Raw genomic sequence first — 22099 nt, forward strand, 5'->3', positions numbered from 1 at the left:
AGCTGCCTGCAGCCTCTGCAGTGCGAGTCAATTCCCGGCCGGCCAGGGAGATGCCCACATGGCGCAACAGACCTCTCCTGTCTCCCCGCTGCTCCCCTCAGCAGTGCTTTTGGTCCATCTGCCTGTTCTGTTCCCCGCTGTTTCTGGTGAATCCTCTCACCCTCCCATGCCTCTGCCCTGTACCCCAGCTCTTAAGTAAATCAATCTTTAAAAATTAAAAAGCTGCAAAGAGAACAGATAGGGTCACCAGCACTTAAATGCAGAACCCAGAGGGCGCCCGCCAAGGCCGGGCAGCAGGGCGCAGGGCCCAGGCAGCCGGAGCCCCCCGGGCTGGGGACCAAGGGCGGCAGAGTGGGAACTCGGCGGTGACAAGCCCCTGGCAACAAAGATGCAGCTCGAAAGACAGTGTGGCCAGAGCACCCCGAAACCATGCTGCAGGAGACCCCAACAGGTCACTGTGGCAGCCCGGCCAGGGAAGGCCCTCGGCTGCTGACCACCCAGCGGAGGCGTCGGGGCGACAGTCGCCCAGCCGTGCCTGCACCGTCTCACGAGCACAGGAGAGCAGTGAGGCTCAGCTGCCACACGGGGACCAAGCGGGGCCCTGTGCCTCACCTCCTCCAGACGTCTGCTGACCCCGCGTCGGCGCCGGCATGGACCTCAGGCCCCAGTCCCAGGGCGGCTGCTGCGGGCGGGCTCGCTCAGGCGCGTGGGCTCCGCGGGCGAGCACCTCTCTGGCCCGGGCCCCACGGCCATCCTCCAGCACAGAAATGCGCGCACGGTGACCCCGCAGGCCGGGTGTGGGAGCAGCAGCGGCGGGAGCAGTGGGAGCGGGTGTGGTACAGGAGCGGGTGCAGCGCCGGCCCGCGGAGCCAGGAGCCGGGCGGCCTCCGCGTTTCCTGGATAGGGCAGCGGCCACGCGGCTACATCTTGGACTCTGTGGAGACAAGGAAGGAGTGTCACCCGTGTCCCCTGGGCCAGCCTCAGGACGCGGGCGCGGCAGGCTCTGGGCCCCAAAGGCAGGTCTGTGCCGGCCCCCAAGGAGGGGGGCTCTAAGGTGACATGTGAGAGGATGGGGCGTCATAGAACAGCGAGCAGCGAACTGGAGGTAACAGCGAGCAGCGAACTGGAGGTTAAGCTGGACAGAATCACTCGCTTTCTGTGACCCATGCGGATGCCCGTCCCAGAGGGGAGTGCTCGCAGCAGGGTGGGGCGGCGTCCAGCAGGGTGGGCACCACCACGCAGGCACCTGCCGGGGCCAGGAGAGCCCTCCAGGCTCTGCCCAGGAAAACACCTCAGATGAGGGTGCTCAGGTGAGTCAGCTCAGGTGAGGGCAGTGGCAGGCAGGCCCAGCACACAAGAGGCAGCGGTAAGGGGGGAAGGCCCAGAGGCTCTGGGGTTTCCACTGTGGGCGACTGGGAGCTTCAGGAGGGAGACCCTGAGACAGCCAGACATGGCCCGATCCCAGTCTGAGGGCAGCCTGGCCGCCCACCCTTTCCCCGTCCTACAGTTCTAGGACTTGACTCTCAACCTGCCTTTTCCAAAAAACAGAGGGAGGGAAGAAAACAGGGTGGGCCCCGGGGGGGGTTCCAGGGGTTTGCGCCCCATACAGGGAGAGGCAGGCAGGTGCCCTGGCCCCTACAGCAGGCAGTGCACGGGGCTCAGCTGTGGGGCCGTGACCACCGGGCCAAGGACAGGCTCCCACAGCCCCTCCGGGCAACGGGGGCCAGGCTGTGGCTCTGAGAGGACGACTGGTGACCTGAGACCGAGGCGCTGGCCGCAAGGCTAGATACTCACGCAAGACAGACGCGTCTCCAGGAAGAGAAGCCCCAGGACAGGGACGGCAGAAAGAGGAGCGGGAGCTGAGCTCTGCCGAGAGCCACTGCAGCCAGCAGCCCAGGCCCAGAAGGGACCAAGGATGCCCCTGGACAGCCCCGCAGCACCAAGGGAAAGCGAGGCCGCCACTGCTCGGGACTGAACCCAGCACACAGGCAGCAGGGTCACCCTTGGCCCAACGGGACCTCTGCCTGACCCACCTAGCCGGGCGCGCCGGTCGTCCCAGAGGCAGCCACGCTCGCACACGCATGGCTGGGCCCAGTGTCCACATGGCGAGGCCCTGGGCAGACACCCACGCAGGCCACCTCGGATGCACGACCCGGGCCAAAGAGAAGAGGCCGGCCACAGCCAGTGCTGGTGCAGGCGCCCGCACGGCCCCTCCAGCTCAGGCAGACGCAGGTGCCGGGCTCCACCAGGGCCAGGATGAGGCGACTGGGAACCGCACAGCGAGCGCTTTTTTAAAAACAAAACTAATGAAATCAAACAGAAATGAGCCAGGACCCGGGACATCCCGGACCATTCACAACGGCTGCAGCAAAACTGGTGGGGGCGAGGAGTGTCACTCAGTAGGGGTGGGGGGCCACTGCCTGCTCCCCGTGCGCCCCCGTCCCCTCTCGCCCCTGGGCCATGGGGCAGAGGCCCCAGCACTGCCCAGACTCCACGCACGGGCACTGGCACCCTAGCCTCTGAGAGCCGGCACTGGCCCAGACCCCACAGCCTGGAGGCAAGGCACGGGCATCTTCCGCGCCGCCACGGGGCAGGTTAAGCTCCTTAAGGAGCGAGGCGCAGGCTGAGAAGCACGTGGGAAACGGTGGCTGTGAGGCAGGGAGGTCCTGGGCGATGCATGACAGCAAGAGCCTCTCAAAGGCGGGACTCAGCCCTGCACCCAGGCCCGGCCGGGGGAGGGGGGTGGGGATAGGGAGGGGGTGGGGGGAAGGCTTTCTCCTAAGCATCCAGGAGTGACCGCAGCCCAGCAGGGAGCCCCAGTGGCCTCCTCCACAGCCAGCTTGTGCCACCAGCTGATATCTGAGAGTCAACAGGGCTCCAAGGCCACCTGCCTGTCCTCCAGGGAGAAGCACACCCCAGGGCCCCAGTGGAAGCACCCCCAGATCCTGCCACACTCTCCTGGCCCGGGGCAGGACCCCACACGCACCCCAGAGTGCTCCTGCCTGCTCCCGCTCCCAGCACTGGGCCGCCCCAGCCTCCTGGCTGCCGCAACACCTCGAGCTCGGGATGAGGCGGCCTGTGCCCACGCCACGGAAGGAGGCGGTGACAGTGGCCGAGGCGCAGGCCGGGCCTGGGGCTGGACACCACGTGATGGGCAGTCAGCCTGGCAGCCAGGGCGCCAGTCCGCAGCACCTGCTCAAGGGGCTGGTGGCGCTGGCCTGATGCCTGAGGACAGAGCCGCAGGGGGTGGGGGCTGCTACCTGTGGGCCCACCCGGGACACGTGGGCCACACATTCCAGCGAGACCCAGCTGAGCAACTGGGCGGATTCAGGGCACCTCGGGGTCCTGCCGCAGGGCCCAACCCCTGGGGGCCTACCTTGGGCCCCAGCACCCCTGGCAGGCCACTTGCTGGGTCCAGGTGACCCCAGTGGCTTCTGGGGAGTGCCAGTCTCCCCTTGAGTCTAGCTTCCCTAGTCCAGCCATAGCAGCCTGACCCCCAGCTCTAGTCCGGGGTCCTGGTTGCCCTGGCCCCATGAGACTTCCTCTAGCAGTTCCGGGGTCCTGAGGTGGGCGCTGTCTGGGGGCCCAGGAGTGCTCCCAAGGCTGCTCCAGAACCCGCTGCTCTGGGGCCACTCTGGGGTCCCAGGTCTCCTTACTGGGCTAATCCTGAGTTGGGTCCTGGGGCCTGGCGCACCTCAGGGCCCACTCTGTGTCCAGCTGCCCTGGTCCTACCTGCCCAGAGTCCCCAGGTCCTGTCACAGAGGGTCCCAGCCTCCCCAAGAGTCCTGGCAACCTGGGTCCTGACTCCCCAGTCCTGGCTGAGGGACGCAGCCTCCCCCGCTGCCAGTGGAGGGCCCCAGCCTCCCCGGCCTGACTCCCCAGGCTGCCAAGGGCCCAGGGTCCCAGCCTCCCCAGCCCTGACCCCGGGTCCGATCTCCCTTTGCCCAGACTCCCTGGTCCCAGCCAGGGTCCCGACCTCCCCAGGGCCGGCGCCCCCATCCCGGCCTCCCCAGGTCCTGGCCCAGGTCCCGACCCTCCCGTCCTGGCCCCCCTTGGCCCAGACTCCCCCTCCCGGACTCCCCGGGTCCTGACTCACCGACGCGGCCTCCCCACCCTGCCCAGGTCCCGACTCCCGCCTCCCATCCTCCCCAGGGCCCGGCCCAGGGCCCGACCCTCCCCTCCCAGTGTCCCTCGGCCCAGCTCCCGGCCCGGCCTCCGCGGGTCCCGACTCCCGGCCCGGCCTCCCTCGGCCCAGCTCCCGGCCCGGCCTCCGCGGGTCCCGACTCCCCGGCCCGGCCTCCCTCGGCCCAGCTCCCGGCCCGGCCTCCGCGGGTCCCGACTCCCGGCCCGGCCCAGGTCCCGACTGCCGGGCGCCGGCTGTCCCGGTGGCGGCCCGGGCTCCGCGGCCCCGGTCGGTCGGTCGGTCGGTCGGTCGGTCGGTCGGTCGGTCGGTCGGTCGGCCGGCCGGCCCGGCGCGGGGGTGCGGGCGCCGGCGGGCGCGGGGCCGAGGCCCGGCCGGGAGCGGGCGCGGCGGGCCGCGGCGGGCGCGGACGCACTGACCTGCCGTGTGGGCTGCGGCGAGCGGGGCGCACGCGGGGGCCGCGCCGGGAGGGGGAGGGGGCGCCGCTCCGCCGGGTCCCCCCCACGAGCCGGAGAAAAAAACCCGTCCGGAGTTTAAAACAAAGAGGCGGAAATGCCCGAGCGCAGCCGAGCGGCGAGTCGGGGGCGCCGCGCTAGGAGCATGCGCGCTGCGCGACCCGCTCCCACCTCGCCGCCGGGGCGGGGGCGGGGCGGGCGGCCGGGGCGGGGCGGGGCGGGCGGCCGGGGCGGGGCGGGGCGGGGCGGGGCGGGGCGGGGCGGGCGGCCGGGGGCGGGGCGGGCGGCCGGGGGCGGGGCAGGGGGAAGGCCAGGGGCGGGCGGGCCGGGGGCGGGGCCGGGGCCGGGGGCGGGGCGGGCGGGCCGGGGGCGGGGCGGGCGGGCCGGGGCGTGGTCAGAGCGCGCAGGGGCGGGGGCGGGAGCGGCGCGGGCGCCGGCGGGGTGAGGGGCGGGCCCAGCAGGGGGCCTGGGCGCTGTGGGCGCCGGGCCGGGCTCTGCCGAGGGGCCCAGCGGCGCGCGAGGCCCCCTGAAGGCCGGGAAGGCCGGGAAGGCGGGGCCCGCGGGAGCCTGGACCCCGGGTCTGCGGGAGCCGGGGCTCCCCGCGCGCCGCTGGCCTCCTGAAGCCGCGACCTCCTCCGGCGCGGGCGGAGCCCCCCGCGGCCTGCCTGAGGCCTGGGCGGCCGGGCCTCCAGAGGCGCGGCCTCCAGGAACCGGGGAGGTGGGCGGGGTGGCGAGCCTGGCACCCCCGCGGGGACCGTCCAAGAGCGCAGGGACCCGGGGAGGCCAGGTGGCCGCGCTGGGGCAGCCGCGGCTGCAGGTGTCCAGCAGGCAGGGCTGGGCGGGAAGGGGGCCGGCGGGAGCCGGGCGGCCAGGCCGGCGCGGGCGGGTTGTGGGGCCGGCGGGGCTCCTGGGACGTGCTCTCCGCCGGGCACCGGGCGCCCTCCACCTGTCGCTCCTGTTTATTTCCTAACAGACCTGTTTCGCTGTTGGAAAGCTGGTCGCTTTTGTTTGAGATAAATACCATACAAACAGGAAAATCAGGAAGCCGTTCGCCTCCGTGTCCGCGAGGACAGACTCGTCCCACACCGCATACACAGACACTGGACACTGTCCCACACCGCGGGCAGGACCCTGCCCCCGTGCCCGCCAGGGCACCTGCACACCTGTGGCCGGCGCCTGCGGCTGCTCCACCCACCTGCTGAACCTGCTGACTGAGCCCCAGCACCCGGAGGGGCCGGAGTGCTCCGGGAGGACCAGTCGCACCAGATGCTTGTCGCCTCCACCTGTGCTGTAGACAGACGCAGCTCCCCTCCTGTAGGGAGCATGTCCTAAGCCCTGGGCCCAGCCTGCCGGGCCTGGTGGGGTGCCGCGCCCCTTCTGCTCTGCAGCACTGGCCAGCATGGTGCTGGTGGGCAGGGCGGACACCTGAGGGAAGGAGCCCCTCTGCAAGCAGGCAGGTCCTGAGGGCACCTGCCCAGGTGTGCTTGGGGGACGTGGGCCACCCAACAGCCACCAGGCCAGGTGAGGGCAACTGTGCCGGTCTCCTCCCTGGGGGACTGGTCAGGCTGGCTCAGGCAGCATTGCCTTGCTGCAGCCCCCACAAAGTGGGTGTCTGATCTGGAGGACGGCTGTTTAGGGGAGACCCCTCGGGAGGCGGTGAGGAAGTGGAGTGCCAGACATAGCCAGAATTGTGTGTGCTGTGTTGCTGACAGCCTTGAAGGCGATTCGCACAAGTGAGATGCCGGGCAGCTCCGCGTGTGGCCAATAAGGACGTCCTGGGCCTGGGCTTGGTGCCCAAGGCCTCCCCACTGACCTCGGAGCTCAGCGGCTCAGGTGCTTGTCCTGAAGGTGCTTGTCCAAGCCTTAAATGAACCTCTCACTGCACGTGGGAGCTTTTTCCCAATGAAGGTGCTTTCCATGCTTTGCGGGTTTTTTGTTTTTGTTTTTGTTTTTTCTAAGATTTATTTATTTATTTATACAAACACTGGGTACAGTCAGAAGCACGGGAGGTTGAGAGAATTCAACAGAGCCAGAGCGGGGAACAGAACAGGCAGACTAATGAAATACACTGCTGAGGGGAGCAGCGGGCACGGCAGGAGAGGTCTGCCTGCCACACAGGACCCCTGCCGGTGGCTGAGGATTGAACTGGCGCTACAGAGGCTGCGGGCTGCTTTGCAGCCCAGCGCTCAACCGCTGCACCACCAGGGAGGCCCATGCTATGTGGTTTTTAAAGCATGAATTTATCTGAATTACAGATTCACATGCACCCGTAGGAGTCAATACAGATGGTCTTGAACAATTGGCCCATTTCTCCAAAGACAGCATCTCACCAAACCACACACACTGTCAGGGTGCAGTGCTGGCTGGGCCCAGCCCCACCTCTGGGCCGCCCCACAGGCAGTGTGTACGCGCGCATGCATCTCTGTGTGTGCGTGCATCTGTTTGTGCATGTGCATCTGTGTGTGCGCGTGCATCTCTGCACAGGCACACATGTCACCCAGTGTCAGGTGTGGCCCTGCATATCCATGACCACAGTCAGACACAGGGGCCACCCCTGCAAGACCTGCCTGCCACCCACACGCAGCCACCTCCCTCTGCTCCCCCGCGCCCCAATTACCAATGGCAGACCTATTCTCCATTCCAAAGCCTTCATCTTTTCGAAATGATGTTTGCACGGGACCAGAGAGAATGCGTTCCTGGAACTGAGCTCTCTGCGCTCCTGTCCTGACCCGGAGGCCCCCCTCCACATGGGTGCTGGGTGGCCGCTTGGGCATCACGCCTGGTCTGTGTGCACATGGGGTACAGACTTTAGCTTGAGTGTGTTCCCTTCCTTTGGGATGGATGCAGTGGGGCAGCGGCTGTTATGGGCATCACCTGTGGGCTCTGAGACTATGCCAGGCTGTGGTGTGAAGTGGCCTTGGCCTGTGCACCCTCCCGGCACTGAGGCCCTAATGCCCTGCCCAGCCCTGGGCTGGCCCCCGGCTGGGCTGCTAGCCTACAAAGTCATGGCTGGCTGGAGGTACACGCCCGTGAGGTCACAGCTGGCCTGGGGTGGAAGAAGCCGTCCAACATGACTCGCCATTGTGTGGCTCTGTACGGGATGGCCGCCTTGTGCTCTCTGACCATTTTCTGATGGGCCGTGCCCTTCTGCCACCCGCTCTGGCGTCCAGGCCCCTTGCTGGCGTGGACGCTGGCCCTTTGTTGGGTGGCGTTTTGCAGAACATCCAGCCCGTGTCCACACAAGCCCTGGCCGGGACTCCGGTGACGGCGGCCAGTCTGCAGGTAGCCGTCTTTGCTATGAGGAAGCGTCTGGCCATGGACATGGAGTGTCCACCGGTTTGGTCTCTGCTGGGCCTTTCAGTCCCGTCGAGCAGTTTCTGCCCACACAAGCTGTGCTTGGCTAAGCTGTCGCCAAGCACTTAAATTCCCCTGAACCCCTGGCCATGCTGCTGTGTCTGCTGCGGTCCGCAGGCGTGTGGCCGCAGACGGCCATGGTGGCGGCCGGGCCCCCGGCCCTCCGCAGCCGCCTGCTGGCTCCAAACCCGGGCCGGCAGGAACTTAGCCAGGCGCCCAGCGCGAAGCCTGCCCTGGAAGCCGCGGGAGGGGCGGGGCGCGCGGCCGGCCCCTCCCCTTCCAGGCGGGCGGGCGGCGCCGCGGGTCTTCCAGGCTGGCCTCGCCGGGACGTCGGGATTGGGTGCCAGGGCGGCGGGGGCCTTTCCACACCCCTTTCAGGGACGGGACCTCCCCCGGGGCGGCTTCCGGCGGGCGCCGGGCCGACCCGCCAGTCCTGGTCGGTCCGAGGGCCGCCCAGGAGGCTCCCTTCACCCCGCGTCCGCGCCCTCGGAGGGGGCGGCCCCTGCGCCCCGCGGGCAGTGCAGCCCCTGCCGTTCGCGCGGCCGGCGATGGCGCTGCCCGGGGACCCGCGGGCGCCCCCCGTCCCGGGAGCGCCGCCCGGCCACCGCGTCTACGCGCGCCGCTGGGTCCTCCTGCTGGTGGTCAGCCTGCTCAGCTGCTCCAACGCCATGGTGCGGCCCGCGGGGGCGGGGGCGCGGGGTGGGGGTGGGGGAAAGGGGCGCCGTCAAGCCTGTGCTGCAGCTCCTGACCCGCCCTCCCTGTAGGGTCTGTGTCTCAGGAGCTTCCAGTATCCAGGAGGTGCTTGGGCTCTGGCCCCTGTGGACCTTGGGAGGACAGTGGGGCTTCTGGGGGGGCGTGGTGACCCAGGCTCTAAGACCGCACAGGTGCAGAGGCCTGGGGAGGGAGACCCCCTTCCAGTGACTTGCAGAGGCTTGGAAAGGACCCCCTGCAACAGCCAGCCTAGGCGGCCTCAGTGACGGTCACTGAGAGGTCTGCTCCCTAGGGGACCCCCCTGGGGCCTGGCCTTGGGGATCTGGCTCCTGCCCTCTTCCCCCAACTTCCCCCTGCAGCCCTGGCTGCCTGTGTTCTGGCTTTCATTATTTTAATTTTATTTATTTATTTAAAGATTGATTCATTTGTGCATACAAGAACTGGGGTACAGGCCAGAGGTGTAGGGGTGAGAGGATTCACCAGAGACAGAGCGGGGAGCAGAACAGGTGGATGCACTGAAACCCACTGCTGAGGGGAGCTGCGGGGAGACAGGAGAGGTCGGCTGTACCACATGGGCAGCTCCCTGGTGGGGCTAGGACTCAGGCCAAGGTGGCAATAGCTTGATAGTGTTAAGACTTAACCCCTGCACCCCCAGAGCAGCTCCCCCGGCTTTCTGATTCCCTTGCGAGGTTCAACAGGAGGCCTCCCTCACCAGCACCTCTACCCCATCCCCCCATGATGCTCAGTTGGGGTGCACAGTGACCCCTTGGTTGCCTGGCTGTCTGGGCTGCCAGCAGGACTCAGCTGTGCTCACCTCGCAGCCCCGGACAGGTATGCAGCTGGGCCCCAAGACCAGGGCAGCCGCCAGTGAGAATGGGTCTCAGCCCCCCAACTGGAGTGTCCCCCGATCTCATCCCCAATTTCCGTGGCTCTGCCCAGAGGCGTGGGCTCTTTCCCTGGCCCTCAAGCAGGTCTCAGCAGTGAACCTGCCCCCAGCCCTGGGCGGGCCACCCCCATCCTTGCACGGCACGGGGCAGGGCGTGGGGTGACTTCCCACACCTGCCCGGGAGTGCCACTTGCGCAAGGGGCAGGCTCCTGGCCCTGGTCCTGCTTCTTACCGCCCTGGCACTGCCACTGCCCCCGTGCCTGGGCAGCCAGAGAGCCATCCGTGGCATATGCTCAGGTGATACCAGGGACAGGGACAGCAGGAAGCTGGCTTGCAAGCAGGGTTGGGTCAGGCAGGTGTGGACCGTTGAGGCAGACAAGGCCCCAGCGGTCAGGAGCCACCCCCGATGCCAGGCCATCCTGGGAGCCATCCCTCCTTCACGCCCTGCCCTGGGCTGCACAGGGACTTCCTCGGTGCTGTGGTTGGCCCAGGGCCCTGTTTGGCCCCTGGGAAGTGGACTGGGTTTGGCTGCGGCTGCCTGAGGGTGCAGGGAGGGGTCTCACCCGCCCTGATCTGCTTCCAGCAGTTTGAGAATGGGTGGGTTTGGTGGACACCCTCGAGAAGCCACATCCAGCTGACTCTGCTCCATCCACAAGGGCTGACAGAGCAAACGCCAGCCTCTGGGGGCATCTGACCTGCGGGCCGCAGAGTGAGCACTGGCCTCCGCTGCCCCGGCCCAGCCCATGTGCTCTCATGCGCCTTTTCGAGAGGCGGCCTGCGCTGTGTTGGAGGGAGGTAGCCCTGGGGCCAAGGAGGCAGCCAGTGGCCTGGCTGGGGCCAGTGTGCGGGCAGCTGCCCTCAGACCCTCAGTGCCCTGCCCACACCGGGAACTGCGGGCCCCTCCCGCCCCTGCTGCCCTGCCCCAGCACTGACCTGTCCAGTGCAGGGCTCGTCCTTCAGGCCTGCCCACACAGCCCCCTGCACTCCTGTGGACAGCCCTTGGGCCCACTCCGCGGAGGCCCGGCCTGCAGGCTCATGGTCCTGCAGGCCCCGGCCAGGCCCTGGCCTCTGTCCACCTCAGGGACACCGGCTGGCATGCAGCCTGGACTGCGCTGCACCCTCGCGGGCCCAGCCCCAGGGGCTGCTGGACACTCTCACGGGGCTGGCCCAAGCCAGGTGGCAGGCGCTGTGTCCGCAGCACTGTCCCAGGGCTGACCAGGCCTGTGTCCACAGCTGTGGCTCAGCTTCGCCCCTGTGGCCGACGCCGTCGCCCTGCACTTCCGCCTCTCTGCTGAGCAGGTCAACTGGCTCTCGCTGGTCTACCTCGTGGTGTCCATCCCCGCCGGCGTGGCGGCCATCTGGGTGGTGGACACCGTCGGGCTCCGCTGCGCGGTGAGTCAGACCCTAACCCAGGCCCCTCTGGGATGGGCAGGGTCCCCACCGAGGGTGGGAGCCTGGCATCCTCCCAGACTAGGGCCCCACTGCTGGCCGGGGGCAGGGACAGGGACAGGGTGTTTGGGGGGGCTGGTGCTCCTGCTCACTCTGCCCCCGCAGACCACCCTGGGCGCCTGGCTGAACCTCGTGGGGAGCCTGCTGCGCGCCCTGCCCTGCTTGCTCTCCCGGACCCAGAATGCATTCGCCTTCCTCGTGGGTGGGCAGGGCCTCTGCGCCCTGGCCCAGACCCTGGTCGTCTTCACTCCAGCCAAGCTGGCTGCCGTGTGGTTCCCGGAGCACCAACGGGCCTCTGCCAACGGGGCCGCCTCCATGGGTGAGTGCAGGGGGCGGGCAGGCTCTGGGGGCAGGTCTGGCTGTGCTTCCTGATGCCGGCCTTTGTCTGTCCACCCAGCAAATCCCCTGGGCATCCTGGTGGCCAACCTGCTGTCTCCTGCCTTGGTCAAGAAGGAGGGGGACGTCCCCCTAATGGTGAGAGGCTGCTGAGGTGTGCACGGGAGATGTGTGTGGCGTACACATGTGTGGGGGGGGCCTGTGGGGGGGGGGCTTGTTGTGGTCTGTGTGGTGGGCTGCATGGGCTCAGCCCACCAGCTATGTGGGGCCACCCAGGCTTCTGGGATGTGAGCGGCCCCTCCCAGCATCCCCTCCCAGCATCCAGCTTGGCCTGGGGACGGCCCTGGTGGGGGGGTGGGCACTGCGGGGGTGGGCAGTTCTGGGGGTTGGCAGGTTGCCGGTGGCAGGTCGCTGCTCGGTGAGTCCCGCGCTGGAGGGCCCAGCTCTGGCTCCTCTGCTGGGTTGCCTGAGGGTGATCCCCCCAGGGGCTGGCGGGAGGGACTCTGGGGCACAGCAGGAGGCAGGCCCGTGTGGCCCGCCCAGCTGTGCTCTCGCCCTCAGCTGGGTGTCTACGTGGGCCCTGCCGGCCTGGCCTGCCTACTGGCCACCCTGTGCCTCCGGGAGAGTGCACCCCCCAGCCCGCCCTCAGCCGGTGCTGGCAGCTCCGCCTCCAGAGACGTCCTCGGTGGGCTGAAGCTGGTGGGTGCGTGGGGCCGGTGGGTGAGGGGGTGGGGGCGGGGGCTGTGGGAGCGGCCTGTCCAGTGCGTCTTCCACCCAGCTCGCCAGGAACAAGGCCTATGTGCTCCTGGCCGTGTGCTTCGGGGGCGGCATCGGCATCTTCTCCACCTTCTCGGCCCTGCTGGAGCAGGTGCTGTGCGCCAGCGGCTACTCCAACGTGAGTGCGGCCCCACCCAGCGCTGTGGACAGGACTGGACGGGTGGGCGCGGCGCAGCGCCAGGCACAGGGGGTGGGAGGGGCTCCTGCCCATGCTCCCCGCACCCCCTCAGGCCGGCCAACTGGCAGTCTCCTGGGTCAGAGGGGAGCCCCCGTGGCCTCCAGAGCCCTCTGCCCTCCGGCAGGAGCCCAGCTGCGCCCAGCGTTTGGCTCACCTTTGCGGGGTGTGCACACACCGGGGCAGGGGCGGACCCGCCAGTGCAGAGTCCCGTGGTGTCCTGCCGGCGTCCTCAGGAGGCGCTGCCGGCCGTGACAGGCACCGCTGGCCCTCTTCCAGGAGTTCTCAGGACTCTGTGGGGCGCTCTTCATTGCATTTGGGGTGCTGGGGGCTCTGACTCTCAGCCTGTACGTGGACCGGACCAAGCATTTCACGGGAGCTGTCAAGATCGGCCTCTGTCTGACATCTCTGGTCTGTGTGGCCTTTGCTCTGGTGAGCCCCAGCACTGGGACCTCCCTGCAGGTTGAGACTGTCCTCTGGGGAGGCCCCTGGGGCTCCCGGCCCTGTTCCCGGCCTGCCCCAGGGCAAGGCCCTGCAGGCTGGGGTCTGGCGCACCCCCTGACGCTGGCCGGTGCATGGCTCTGCAGGTGTCCCAGCTGCAGGGGCAGACCCTGGCACTGGCGGCCATCTGCTCGCTGCTGGGCTGCTTCGGCTTCTCCGTGTTCCCGGTGGCCATGGAGCTGGCCGTGGAGTGCTCCTTCCCGGTGGGGGAGGGTGCAGCCGCCGGCCTGATCTTCGTTCTGGGGTGAGTGTGTGGCCCCGGCTCTCCCCACCGCCCTGCCCTGGGCCGGTGGGGCTGAGGGTCCATGGCTGTCCAGGCAGGCCGAGGGCGTGCTCATCATGGTCCTGCTGTCCACTCTGGCTGTGCGTCGCGAGGAGCCGTCCTTCTCCACCTGTCAGGGCGGCCAGGACCCGCTGGACTGGAGCAGTGAGTGCCCTGGATGCTGGCCGGGCCTCCCCCACAGGCCCTGTCCTGCCCCTTCACTGTCCTGGGTGGGCGGCCGGGACACCCGGGTAGAGCCAGAGCAGGGCGCGGGCAGCCGGCCGGCCCCAGCCAGCACACTGGGCTCCCCTCCTGAGGTCAGTGGCGGGGTGAGCCTTCTGTGCCTGGCGAGGGGCTGGCGGCCAGGGCTCGTGGTTCCCGGAGCTGGAGCAGGGCCTGTTTCTGGGGTCACTGCGGTGATGGTGGGTGGAGTCAGCTGGGTTCTTGGGTTCCGTGGCCACTGGGCCTGAGAGGGGAAGCCGGGGCCAGTGCTGCCCTGTCTCCCCAGCATCCATGCTGCTGCTGGCCGGCCTCTGTACCCTCTTCACCTGCCTCTTGGTGCTCTTCTTTCACACGCCCTACCGGCGCCTGCAGGCTGAGGCCAGCGCCGGCTCCTCCGTCCAGGAGGAGTGCCCAGCGCCCACAGACCACACGGCCGGCCTGGACACCACCCCCTGAGCCCTGCGTGGACGCTGCCCTCTCCTGCAGCAGCTTCTCTTTCCTCCCTCCCTCCCCAGCCTCTGGTGTTGGGCGGTGGGGCTGCCGGCCTGGCTGAGGGGCATGGCCGAGGGAGCTGGGTCCTGGACGTGGAGTCCTGAGCCAGGAGTGGGTGGGGCTGCCTGCTTGAAGGGGCCCTTCCTGGAGCTTCTCCGAGCCTCTGCTGACCAGAGGCCACACCCTGGCCTGGGTGCTGGGCGGGTGGGGAGCATGGGCCAGCTGGGCTGCAGGGAAAGCGGAGGGAGAGCCCCACTGAAGACCTTCGGTCCCACCAGACACCACACGCAGGTGTAGGCCACTCTCTGCCCTGACAGCTGGCGGGGGACGCCCCTGCTCCTGGCAGGTGCCTTACCCCACCCCCCGTGGGTGCCGCGTAGCTCAGGCCCCGCAGCCCAGGTGGCAGCAGCATCGACGTTCGGTCAGCCTGCGAGTCCGTCAGGGGGTCAGGCCCTGGTGTGTGGGAAGGGGCCCCAAGGGCGTTTTAGGAAGTGACGCTTGAAAAACTACGTTTTTATGCCAGATGTCTGGATTTCACCGTGTCAGGCCTGGTCTTGTTTCTATGTTGGGGGAGGGGCAGCCAGCGAGCCAGGTGAGCTCAGACACCCCAACCACCCCGGGGGTCCTGCAGCCTGCAGGGCAGCACACCCTCATCCTGGGGCCGCCACCCTCTTGTAGGCCTGGCACGAGCGGCTGCTTGATGCTGAGGTGAAGAGGGGCCAGTCAGGAGGTGCCCCTGGGCCCGTCCTACCCACTTACCGCACAGGCGAAGCCTGGCTCGGGGCGAGTCCTGGGAAGCTGGCCGGCCTGTCCTTGGTCTTCTCCTGGCCTGAGATGAGACACACCCGGGCAGTGCAGTGTGGCAGCTGTCCCTGCAAGCGCACCAGGGAAGCCAGGACCCCGGCCTGGCACAGGGCAGCTGGGTGGGCACATCACCCACTCCCCAGCACACACGTACTTGTGGACACAAACTCTGCTTGTGTGACAGACACCCTCGGGACATGCACATGCACCACGCGCCGTGCACACACACCACACGCATGTCTACTGCCTGCGCTCAGCATGCCCGGGTGAGCCGATGAGGTGGGCTCTGCCCTTCCCTGTCAGGTCTCCTGTCTGAAGCTCCTGCCTGCCCTTAGGGCAGCTTAGACACTGGCGGCCACTCCCTGTAAGGATGGGCTCCGGCCCCTGGGGACCAGACGACTGCAGACCGCCCTGGCCGCTGGTGGGACTCTCAAGGCCCCCTTCTCCTGCCAGCAGGGCCCCGCCTCACAGGCACACCTGGCTGCCCCAACTGGATCCCTGCCCCTCCATGCGTCCGGGACGGCTCTCTGTGCCAGGGCTGGGGCTTTGGGGGCCCGAGTGAGGGGCCTCCCCAGATCTGCCAGGACGGAGGCGGGTGGTCCAGGGGACTACCTGAGTTCCTGGACCGCCCTATGTGGCTGGACCCCCACCTTTGGCCCTGGCCACCCTGCCCATCCGCAAGGCTGGGCACATGGGGCAGGGGAGCAACATGTCTGACCGGAGGGTGATCCAGGCAGCCTGTGGGGGCCAGACACAGCCGGGGCTGGGCGTGTCACCCTATGACCCTTGGTGCCCCCAGGGTCTACATCGGGGTGGGTGGCAACACTTGGGGGGCTGTACGTGTGGCCGCGATCTGGAGCTTCCCCTGTTGGCACATTTGTCCCCCCCATCGGCTACAGGTGGGAGCTTAGGTGCCCTGCCCCCAGGCGTGCACCCTGGTTGGGGAGTGACGGGTGCTGCCGGAGATCCCGGGCCAGCTCACCATCAGCTGGCAGCCAGCGAGTGTGGCCATCAAACGTCTGGGCAGCCTGGGGGTGCTGCTGGGGGATGCAGGCTTCCCGATGGGCGCCCAGCTGGGTGACTGGGCGTGACACCTGGAGCTCCCACCGGGCGGCAGGAGTGGGGAGCACGGCCCTCAAGACCAGGCAGGTGGGACCTGTGCACGAAGGTGCCGGTGCAGGCAGGGCAGGAGGGCCCCTGGGAGGGGTCGCTGTGCGCCAGGGCTGACAGCACGGCCCACAGGTGCAGCACTCCTGAGCCAGGCAAGAACCCTCCCAGCACCCAGGAAGGGCCCCAGGCCAAGGTGGGTTTCCACCGACTTCAGGGGTCTTCAGGGTGATGGTGGGGTATGCCTCCTTGGGTGTCTGCCCCCACCCTGATGGGAGATGGCAGCCCCTCCTGCCACCACTTGGGCTCCATCTCGGGCCCTGAGGATATTTATTTATCCATTTTTCAAATTTATTTATTTATGCATACAAGAGCTGGGGTGCAGGCCAGAGGTGTGGGGGGTGAAAGGATTCGCCAGAGACAGAGTTGGGAACAGAACAGGCAGAGCCACTGAAACACACTGCTGAGGGGAGCAGTGGGGAGACAGGAAAAGTCTGCTGTACCCTGTGAGTCAGCTCCCTGGCCAGGGATCTAACTCCTCCTGTAGTGGCTGGCTGTAGCTTGATAGTGCTGAGACTTAACCCCTGTGCCCCAGGGGAGGCCCCCTAGAGACACTGATTTTTGCCTCTGCAAATAAGAGTTGCTGAGGAGTCTGGTTTATCCTAAAATCCAGGGGCTGGATTTTATCCTAAAATCACCGGAGGCTGTCCCCTGGCCTGTGAGGTGCGGTGGGGGGGCTTTTTGAGTGTACTTGCAGCTGCCTCTGGGAGCAAGAGGGGCTCCCCACCCCTGGGTTCCCTGGGCAATTACCCAGCGGGGAGCAGCTGCACTCTGGTCTGCAGATTCTAGCTCAGCTTTCTTTGGAAGCAGGTGGAGGGTAAGGACAGGTGGGCCCCACAGCCAGTGGGGACCCTAGTGGGACCCAAGCTTTTGAACTCAGGGAGCTTTCCCTGGTGGCTTCCCGCCAGGCCTTCTCCCTCCCCCAGGATGCCACAGCAGCTGTGTCAGCTGTCTGGCCACCAGCCCAGCCACGGGCACACAGGGCTGGCATGGACTGGCCTGGGGGAACTGAAGCTCCGAAGGGGGCTAGGGCAGCAGAGTGTGGAGCAGGGCATGGTCTGGGTGCAGTGGTCCCAGGGGCTGGGAGGTGGGCCTCTGTACTGCAGGGTCCTGAGGCAGGAGCCAGGGGTCAATGGGTCAGCTCTCCTGCAGCGTCTTCCCAGAGACCCCGGCCCCTCCTCCAAAGGGGCTCTTGGAATAAGGGAGGTTTAGCTCTGCTGGGCGCTGGGCCTGGGGGGTACACCCAAGTCAGCGCCCATAGGAAGCGGGTGCAGAGGCCACCATGCTGGCCTCAGTCCAGAGGGACTGGCGACGGTCACCTCGCCACTGGAGGGGCCTGGGTTCGCGGGGACCTGCCTCAGCCCATACTTATTACCCAGACCCGAATTCTCTCCCCAAGGCCTGCGCCCCACGCAGGGCGCTCCCGGGCTGACCGGCGGGTGGGCAGCTGGCCCCGGCAGGGCGTGGGTGCTGGTGCCTTCCCCAACCGAGCAAGACCTGGTTGAAGCAACGCGCGGGCGTTTCCTGGAGGTTGCCTAGGACCGGGCCGCGGGAAGCGCCCCCTCGGGTCCAGATGGCCCGGCTCTGCGCCCCGCCCGCCCGCTGGCACCGCAGTGGGTGGACGCACGTGACGCGTAGCCTGGATTTGGGCCCGGCCCGGCCCGGCCCGGCCGGAAAACCTCGAGGGTCGCCCGCGCCCGCCGCCCGCCTCCGCGTCCCCCGGCCGCGCGCAGGCGCAGTCTGTTGCGAGGCGCTCCGGTGCGCGCCCGCCTAGTGACGTCACCCGAGCGGGAGCGCGCCCCCGGAAGCCGCCAGGGGGCGCCCCGCCGCGCCCGCTCCTTCGAGCGCGCATGCGCACGCCGCGCACGCCAGGGCGTCTCCAGGGATTTCGGCTCCTGCGCGGCCCCGGCGCCCGGGGTTGTGCTTCCGGTGCGAAGGTCACGGACAAGATGGTGCCGCCGGTGCAGGTCTCTCCGCTTATCAAGGTGAACCTGGCTTCGCGGCCGCTGGCAGGCCCCGCGGAACCCCGATGTCGCGGACCCCTGACCCCGCGGACCCCCGCCCCCGACCATTCCCGACCCCTCGGGCCCCGACCAGCCCGGACCCGGCGGACCCCCGCCCCGCATGCCCCGACCCCGACCATTCCCGACCCCGCGGGGCCCCGACCAGCCCGGACCCCGCGGACCCTCGCCTCGCATGCCCCGACCCCCATGCGCCCCGAGCCGGCGGGCCCCTCGAGCAGCCCCGCGCCCTCCCGCCCTCTGACCGCCTTTCCCCGCAGCTCGGCCGCTACTCCGCCCTGTTCCTCGGCGTGGCCTACGGAGCCAAGCGCTACAGTAAGTGACGGCGCCGGGCGCGCCCTTGTCCCGCGCGTTAGGGTCCGGGCAGCCTCGCTGCGCCCCGAGTCCGGCGCAGGAGCAGGAAGCGGGCGGGGGGCTCCAGGCGGGCGGGGACCACCGAGGTCTGAGCCAGGAAGCCTGTGGCCGTCCTCGGGAGGCTCTGGACGGGGAGGTCAGGCCCGGCCGCTGAGACAAACCTGCCTGCAGACAAGCCCCGTGGCTGCCGCCCCACCTTGCGAGGGGGGTGAGGGCCCTCCCCAGTGCGCACCCTGCTTCCTCCACAGGTTATCTGAAACCCCGGGCAGAGGAGGAGAGGAGGGTGGCGGCTGAGGAGAAAAAGAAGCAGGATGAGCTGAAGCGCATCGAGAGGGAGCTGGCGGAAGGTGGGTGCGGCATCCTGGAGGCGGGGGCAGCTGAGAGGTCCCCCGGTGGGTCGGGCAGGCAGCCACCTGGTGACCGCAGTGCCTGGCGAGGCCGCTGCCTGGGTGCGCAGTGGATGCAGGGGCCACTTGGGGTCTGGAAACCACAGTGGGCTTTCTGAGGGCCTGGCGTGGGTGACGGTGTTTCCTCCTGACCTGCAGCCCGAGATGACAGCATCCTGAAGTGAGCCTGCCTGCGCCAGCCGGGACTGAATAAAGTTCTGTGTGGTGACTCTGCTCTGCTGTTGCTTCTAGATTCTGGTGCTTCAGCTGGGTGGGGGGTGGGGGGGGGCTTCAGGGCAGTCCCATCCCAGAACCAGGATGCAGCCCCCAAGCCCAAAAACCCTACCCCTGTCCTTCGGGGTGTCCCATAGGGTGCTGCAGAGGCTGTGGTCTGGCCAGCCCCTGGGAGGGTTGCAGCCCTTTGAGGGCCAGGCAGAGGTGCCGTATGGGGGTGCTGGGGGCTGTGCTACACCTTCCCGATATCACTTGTAAAGTGAGTTTGTCCCCAGTGTCGGGGAAAGGAAAAGCTGCTGGGGAGCTTGTGCTGGAACAACATAGGTTCATCCCTGGGGTCCCTCAGTGGCCTTGCCCCTCAGTTCCGCTCGAGGTTGGTGGGGTCCAGACTGGAGTGGACAGCTGGTGCTAAGTCCCTCTGGTGACCTGGAGAAACCTCGGCCACGTATTCTCCAGGGGACTGACATGGGGACTAGTGGATCCCCCAGTCTGGGGATCCCGGGGCGCACTGGGTCTCTGACCTGGAAGCCCTGTCTAGTAGCCTGTGGCTGCTGCAGGGAGACAGCTGTGGGGGCATGCACGGCGACTACGGACGGGTCACGCCAGCCTTGCCGATGCTCTTTGCAGGGCTGGGGCCTCTGGCAGCTTCTTAATGGGTCACTGAAGCTGCCCCACTAGAATTCCCACCCCATAAGATAAGCAGCTTGTCTTCATGGTGCGGGCCAGCGCCCACCTGATGTTCTGTACCCGTGTCCGGCCAAGGTGGTTCTCAGGCCCTTTGCAAGGACCCGGAGGAGTCCAGCTAGCACTTTCGTTGTGGTCAGCAGCTTTAGTTTATAGAAGCAACCCTTATAAAAGATTTCAGGGGCAGGCCTCCCTGGTGGCACAGCGGTTGAGCGCTGGGTTGCGAAGCTGCTTGCAGCCTCAGCAGTGCCGCTTCGATCCCCGGCAGGTGAGGGTCCCACATGGCGCGCAGACCTCTCCTGCCACCCACTGCTCCCCTTAGCAGTGTACTTCGTCAGTTTGCCTGTTCTGTTCCCCACGCTGTCTCTGGTGAATCCTCTCACCCTCCCATGCATCCTGCCTGTACCTTGGTTATTGTATAAGTAAATAAATAAATCTTTTTTTAAAAAAAATTTTAGGATACTTAAGATCCTCTCGCATCGTTTTTTTTTTTTTTTTTAGTATTTTATTTTGTATAATTCTTACATCATTTTTTATTTATGCACAACGTATGTATTTTCATTTTGGTTATATTCCCTATACAATTGCACCCCCCCCCCCTTATTTTGACCCTAATCCTTTTTTTTTCAAAGATCCATTTATAAAAGAGCTGGGGTACAGACCAGAGATGCGGAGGCAGGGCGGTGAGAGGACTCCCCAGAGCCAGAGCGGGGAACAGAACAGGCAGACGGACTGAAATACACTGCTGAGGGGAGCAGCGGGTGAAACAGGCGAGGTCTGCCACGCCATGTGGGCTGCGGACAGCTTCACAGGTTGCGTCCCAACCTTTGTGCCACTAGGGAGGCCCCCTCCTGTCCATTTCTCAGGAGTCTTAGCTCCTGGGCCAAAAGGTGAGAGGCCTGGGAGTGAGGGCTGGGTAGCCCCAGCCAGTGCCAGCTCACAGGACGTAGCAGGTTGGAGACATGGGTGCGAGGCCGCCTTTGCAGATTTCTGCGTCTGCTGCAAGAGGAGATGAGGCTGAGAGCAGCCCAGCTACCCCGTGCTGGGGTGTCACTGCCAGCCCGCTGGCGCCTTTCCCAGCAGCCTCCTGGACACACCTGGCCCTTCCCTGTGCGGGGCACTGAGTGACACCCCACCACAGAGGTGCTGGCACAGAAAACACTGCCCGGAATTCTGAATTGGGGTGCTCTAGCCTCCTGGAGGATCCACCTCCCCACATTGGTTGGACTGGAGAAGGAACGCCTGTCCTGGACCCTTTGCCCGTCCCCAGTTATCCTGTGTTCCTGGTCTGTCTTAGGAGGTGTGGGCATATGGAGGGGGGCTGAGGTAGGGGGCTGCTGCTTGACTGGAGCAGAAGAGCTGGTCGCGACACTTAAGCTGGACTTTGCCAAGAGACCACCGGCACTTGACTGGTCTGTTCTTGGGGAAGGGCAGGGGTTGGGCAGGCAGGACAGCAGGCATTGGGCAGCCCCCGCCAATGAGGGCCAGCTCCAGTCTGGCGACTGCTGGAAACCTGCTCTATCTCCACATTTAACTCTGTCCCTTCACACACGCTGACTTGGGGGTTGGCCAAGTGCCACCCCCACTCCAGAGTTGTGGTGATGCTAGAGTGGGGCCCGGACTTTTCTTGGCCGCTGCCCTCTCTTCCTCCAAGGCCTTTGCTCTCTCGTGCTGGTCAGCCAGGGCTTTCCACTCTATCCTGTTCTGCAGCCGGTCGAACAAGGGCTGGAGCTCCTCGTGGAAGCAGGAAAACTGAAAGGGAGCGGGAGGTTGGGCGCCACGCCTCCTGCTGCCTCTGGCTGCTGGGACAGCTTCCCACTCCCACCACCTGCTTCTTGCCAGGCTGTGGTGTGCACCCCTTCTCCCCCCCGCCCCGGGTGGAGTTTGGGGGGGCCCTGCTGGCTCAGGGAGGGGCCAAGGAAATGGCACAGGGAGGGGCACGTTTGAGTGGGAACTTGAGGCCAGTGGGAGGACAATCGGGGAGGAGGTCACGAGGACGCGTGGTCATCGAGTGGATGGAGACTGCCCCGGATGGACCGCGGGTTCCGGGTTTAAGTACAAATGTGAGGACAAGGCCAGGGCAGGGTTGGGCGCTCACTGACCTCACAGCGGCCCCATCAGCAGTCGCCTTGTACACAAATGTGCACAAGAAGTCGATGAAGCTGACCTGCAGCCTGGGGAGCTCAGCCGCCTTGTTCCGGTCCATCATTGGCTGTGGGGAGCAGAGAACCAGGGCTCGCGCCATCCCATGGTACCCCGATGGCCGCAGGCCCTGACGCAGCACCATAGGCTGGGGCCAGGTGGCGGCCGGCACTGCTGGCTCCTGACCCCTGCTGGCTAGGCCCACACCCATGGAGACTTAGGGCCAGGGTCTACCCCCTCGCACCAAGCCAGGATGGAGGCCTCGGAGGTCTGCAGGTGTGCGTCTGGGCTGCACTCACAATGGGGCTGCTGGTCCAGCACGGTCCTCTCCAGGTCACCCTGTTCCCAGAACTCGGCTGCCACCAGCAGAGCAATCTGCAGGCAGCGAGAGGCTGTCGGTGCCCATCCAGGGCTGTCCTGCTGTGGGGAGGCCCTGCCCCTGACCTTTTCCACCCCAAACTGTCTGGGTCCTCCCTCCTGGGACCACGGGCACCACCCACGGGTGCCCTGGCTGGGCCAGTGCAGGGCAGTGGCTGAGGTGCCGCC

The 22099-nt window shown here is 67.1% G+C and overlaps 2 protein-coding genes across 2 annotated transcripts; both read left to right on the top strand.

Moving 5' to 3' along the window:
• Nucleotides 1-8498: 8498 nt before the first annotated feature.
• On the top strand, nucleotides 8499-13725 carry SLC49A3 (solute carrier family 49 member 3; the record flags this gene model as incomplete). The annotated part of the gene is made up of 10 exons (XM_084233056.1): nucleotides 8499-8621; nucleotides 10781-10939; nucleotides 11102-11315; nucleotides 11394-11470; nucleotides 11894-12031; nucleotides 12111-12227; nucleotides 12564-12716; nucleotides 12872-13029; nucleotides 13103-13212; nucleotides 13556-13725. The coding sequence occupies 10 exons, from the start codon at nucleotides 8499-8501 to the stop codon at nucleotides 13723-13725; spliced, it is 1419 nt and encodes a 472-aa protein (XP_084089182.1).
• A 3925-nt stretch (nucleotides 13726-17650) lies between these two features.
• On the top strand, nucleotides 17651-18728 carry ATP5ME (ATP synthase membrane subunit e). Its single transcript, XM_084234056.1, has 4 exons — nucleotides 17651-17717; nucleotides 18014-18068; nucleotides 18356-18454; nucleotides 18653-18728. Exons 1-4 carry the CDS (start codon nucleotides 17682-17684, stop codon nucleotides 18676-18678), a joined length of 216 nt encoding a protein of 71 aa, XP_084090182.1. The 5' UTR covers nucleotides 17651-17681; the 3' UTR covers nucleotides 18679-18728.
• Nucleotides 18729-22099: the final 3371 nt, after the last annotated feature.

The sequence above is a fragment of the Talpa europaea genome, assembly GCF_964194135.1.
Source record: "Talpa europaea genome assembly, chromosome: 5".
Lineage (NCBI taxonomy): Eukaryota > Metazoa > Chordata > Mammalia > Eulipotyphla > Talpidae > Talpa > Talpa europaea.

Bases quoted from the DNA above. Each gene is read 5' to 3' on its own strand.
- ATP5ME (XM_084234056.1), top strand. From the start codon at position 17,682: ATGGTGCCGCCGGTGCAGGTCTCTCCGCTTATCAAG. The intron at 17,718-18,013 runs GTGAACCTGGCT...CTTTCCCCGCAG, and splicing joins AGGTCTCTCCGCTTATCAAG to CTCGGCCGCTACTCCGCCCT. The intron at 18,069-18,355 runs GTAAGTGACGGC...CTTCCTCCACAG, and splicing joins CTACGGAGCCAAGCGCTACA to GTTATCTGAAACCCCGGGCA.